Here is a 4726-nt window from a genome sequence, read left to right as displayed (position 1 = left end):
TCCCAAAGCTAAGAGCGTCTTCAGTTGGGACATTTTTCAGATTACAAGTGCGACAGTGGATCTAGTATGACGAAACGGAAACTCTAATAACTAATAAAGGGCTATGGATAGTTCCACAACGAGTATCGGACCTAAAATCTCTTCGTTATCAGACAAAAGCGTGTACCATTGCGCTAACTACAGCCTCTTCTCAGTTGGGACTTAATTTTAGAAATCAAATTGAGAATAGAACCAAAAATTTCGTGGAGCAATCTCTCATTATATTTCTCTCTAAAGTCTAAACTTCTACAAAATAAATTAGATGTTGGGGGTTGGTGAACAACCCAAAGATTGATCCTCCTATTGCCGGACCTTTGATGACAAAAAAAAATCCCCTCCTTGAAATGATCGAAAGTACAAAACATCATTGGACTCATCAATTGATTGAATTTTATGATTTCAAGTGAATAAGAGAGAATTTGTCGATCCCGATGGTACAAAGGACGGTCTTGAAGGTCCATCTCTCATGCGGCAAATGCAAGAAGAAGCTCCTCAAAGCTGTTTCCCATCTTGAAGGTACGTAATTTTCATTGGGTCTCTCTTATGGCAAACCTTAAGTAATTTACCCTCTTCTTGTCTCTCTTTCTTGTCTTTCCCGGCTTTGCGACCGGGATCACTTGTCAATCTGGCAGATTAGTCTCGAATATGAGTTCGTTTATATAGATAGAGACGATCCCAGATTCAACATCAAGAATGCCTAGCTGGTTGGATTGTGATTGCTAGTGGGTCCAATGCAAGTGGCAGGTCAGGTTTTGAGTTTGGTTCTTCATCATATTGATCAGAAATCGAATAGATTCCCGTACTCACCATATAGACAAAGTCCTAAATTCATGCCTAAACTCGAAACTCTTATGTCGGAATAGTCGTGTGAGTTAGTATGTCGGTCGTATAGTATGGGAAGATAGTTCATGTATATATGCAATGATCATCGAGTTAACCTTGTTCTTGAAGAAAGGAAGTACTCAAAGATTGATTTGAGTCCCGCTTAATAGCACTAAGCTGTAAGATCAAAACAAGACATGGAAATTTTCACGACAAACAAAACTATAATACGTACATAGATATGATATGTGACGGTTGATATTTTTTATTGCAGGAGTAGACAAAATCGAAGTTGATGCTGCTAACGAAACCTTAGCGGTAACTGGCAATGTGGACCCATACGAAGTGATACTTAGAGCAAGGAAGGCAGGTAAATATGCAGAAGTGGTGAGCATCGGGCCGCCTCCTCCCCCACCAAAGCCGGATGCCCAGAAGAAGCCCGATGAGAAGAAGAAACCCGACGAGAAGAAGTCTGAGCCCAAGGCCAGCCATGTCCACAACCCATACTCTTGCCCGATCTGCGAGCGAATGGCAATCGTCCCAATTGTCCGATGGGATGAGCCCACCAACCCATCTTGCTCGATCATGTGAATGTTTCACCTACTAAGACTTTCGCATTATACATATGCAAGGCCATGTGTTATATGAGTTTCGTGCAAGGGAGGTACTGGATTAATTACTTTTTTTTTTCTTTTTTTCTTTTTTCTATTAAACTATAATTAGAAAACTCATATCATCTAGTTTTTTTTTTAAATTATTATTATTGACACTCCTTATTTTTTTTGGTCAGAATTGGTCATGGGCCTCATTGCTCTATGTAAACGGGCTTTTCCAGTCCCAAACTTTAATAAGTGACTTAATGAGTTTTTGCCTGATACGTTATATATGTTCTTTGTTTTAGAAAAAGCCCAAAACCTTGTAGAATCGGGGAACGGTTTCGAATTTTGTCTCAAAATCAGTCTGAACCCCATTAAGCTAATTCATCGAAGTATTATTTATTATATTTATCACAACAATAATCTACACGTAATGGAGTTGTCTGCTAAAATTTGAATGTTGTCGATATAATTGTTTTTTGGGAGTAAATTCTCCTTGAAACTGTTGACAGTTAAAAATTTACAAATATGTGGTTTAATGTTGTAATATTTACCTTCTGGAAATCTAATTACCTATATGCTATATATAAAAATTACAACAAATCTCCCAATCATGCCACGTACAATGAAGGAGCCCTCATATCGAGTGACCATTCATATCGTAACCAAATAATCATTAATAAATGACTCTTAGCGTGAGATGATTATAACATGTCGTAGTTTATTAAATACATTAAAATATATACTATGAAAGAAATTTAAGGTTTAGATAATATATTTGAGAAAACCTTTCGACTTTTCTATCTGTCTATAGTTAATACAAGTTGTTCTCAAAAGGATACTTATAATGTTTCGAGTGATCTAGTCTCGACAATTATTAAGAAATTTCAATATGTGCATTGCATGACAATCTTTCAAGGGCAGAAACTAAAAGAAGCTATCAACAAGTAAAGCTTCCCTTATAACAAGTAAAAAAATAAAGAATAATTAAAGATCGAAAAAAAAGAGAGACCATGTTGAAATTCATTGTACTTCCGGATACCGGTGTACATACCTAAAAAAAAAAAGAAAGAGGCCATATTTTACACTTGATGTGTCTGCATTTTTAAGCTAAGATTTTAAGTTGGAGCATTCCAAGAAAATATAAATATCAAAGCTTGTGAGTAGTACAGGTGAACTAAGCAAAAATGAGAGGATATATATAAAGTCCAAAATGATAGACATTTTGAGAACAACAAAGGGATCTTGCTGATTATGATCCCACTGGGTAAAACCTCCTCCTCTGAGGAGGTTCAACAAAGCGAGGTTCAACGTTCAACGTTGTGTGCTCTTTTTGAAGACTTCCACCAGGATATGTCAATATTTTTAATTATTATTATCGCAACCTCATTGCTCAATTATCCCTCAAACTCCTATATTTTCAAATCCATTTTTATTGGAAGGACTTTGATACAACTTTAATATGCCACAATAATTCTTCCTCAAACTCTATGTAAGCCCCAATAATAATAGCACAGTTTGTTACATGACGTTGTACCATAAAGTTATGTCTCTAAAACCTTTTGTATTATCAAGTTACATTTCCAAAATATTTTGTACCAAATCATTACAGCTCCAAACCCCTTCCACTACCACGTCATGATTTTTCTCGCAACTCATCATCGTGTTCAATTTGATCCATGTCATCTGCCACGTCGGATGGGAAGTGACATATCATTTGCCACATAGGCAGCCACTAACGGTGTTAAGGTAAAATTGATGAAATGTACTAGATTATTATGTTTTTCAATTTTTTTTATACCTTTGATGTAAAAAAAATCTTTTTATAACAATCGTGCAACTTTCCAAAAATTTATGTACCAATGGGGCAATTTTCCCTAACAATGACCGGGGAGTTTCAGATCCTTAATAGAGGTTGAATACTCGTGCTTTATCACCCCATCTGTAATTGGGATTCCCGTATGTAATAGAAACTCAATTAACGAATATACCCTCTAGTGTTCATTAATTTTCAAAGTTTGCCACTCTCCCATCACTAGCTCTGCTGCTCCTCCGCCGTTTCTCCTTCGCCGTTGCCGCTAGTGAAACTTCAGCTCCAAAGGCAGAGAACACCATTTCCAGTAGGTCTCAAAGTCGCGAAGATAGATCTGGCCTCGAAATGGCCAGATCTAGCCGCAACAGCCAAGATTTCAGTCGGGAAATTGAGCCGAACCCGAGCTGGGCTGGGCAAGCCACGAAGCAAGGGTTTTTGAGCCACCTAGGGCCTCGCCAACCCTAGGGATGGGTTCACCCCATTTTCACCGGCCCAGCTATAGGGTCCAGAAACCTTGAAAGAGCGAACCTAAGGCTCGGGACCCAGGGCTCATAAAGAGAAACGTTTCTCACTCAACAAGCCTTGGGTTCGCCTAGTTGGGGTTCGTGGAACCCAAGGCTGGGTTCGCGAGCCAAAGACAAACCCGACCCTGGGAACCGCAGGTGGCTCGCGAGTCACTGAGGGAGTTTATTTTCCTCTTTTTTTTAATAAATAAATTCTAATATTTGTTGGATGGAGGCATATGGTTCTCTGTATAGAAGGGTGATTTTGTATTTTCATTTCAGACTTCTCTATCCATTCTTTTGAACAAAATATGACTATTGCAATTCCCATTTCTTCTATTATATCCATCCAAACAAATAAATTCATATGTGATATTCATTGTATTACTCACTAATTCATATTCTCTGCTTATTTCACTGATCAGTAATTCCATTACGGCAAAACAAACGTAGCACAAGTCTTTCACAAGCTGAGTTAACTACATTGTGTTTACAAATTCAAAAGTCTAGTCATGTTATAGTCTGGTTATAAGTGTATCTATTGTGTCATTTCATTTACTATATTATAATAACATCAGTGTTTTACTTTTATGAGGAAAAAATATATTTTTGGTCTTATAAGTTTAGCCTTCAGTCAATTTTAGTTTTATAAGTTTCAAGAAAGCCGAATCAATATTATATTTTGTCCGCTAGATAGTTTTGGTCCATTTCGTGAATGGTCATTGCAAAGTTGCCGACGTGGGCTTGACGCCGTTAATTTCGTCAACGTGTCAAGTTTTTGCTGGTTGCAAACCAAAATTTTTAAAAAATTAAAAGAAATTTATAAAAATAAAATATTATTTTCCAAAGGGGGTTCGTGCGCCAATAAATTTTTCATATTTTATATATTTCAATTTTTATTTTCTTTTAATTTTTAAATATTTATTATTTGCAGCAAATAATAAATTGAAATG

At 36.7% G+C, this 4726-nt stretch overlaps 1 protein-coding gene across 1 annotated transcript; it reads left to right on the top strand.

Annotated features, from left to right (window-relative positions):
• The first annotated feature begins 320 nt into the window (after nt 1-320).
• On the top strand, nt 321-1751 carry LOC116210945 (heavy metal-associated isoprenylated plant protein 43-like). The gene is made up of 2 exons (XM_031545111.1): nt 321-555; nt 1136-1751. Exons 1-2 carry the CDS (start codon nt 471-473, stop codon nt 1450-1452), a joined length of 402 nt encoding a protein of 133 aa, XP_031400971.1. The 5' UTR covers nt 321-470; the 3' UTR covers nt 1453-1751.
• The last annotated feature ends 2975 nt before the right edge of the window (nt 1752-4726 follow it).

Source organism: Punica granatum, chromosome 6, assembly GCF_007655135.1.
Source record: "Punica granatum isolate Tunisia-2019 chromosome 6, ASM765513v2, whole genome shotgun sequence".
Lineage (NCBI taxonomy): Eukaryota > Viridiplantae > Streptophyta > Magnoliopsida > Myrtales > Lythraceae > Punica > Punica granatum.
This window is presented reverse-complemented; position numbering and strand designations above follow the sequence as displayed.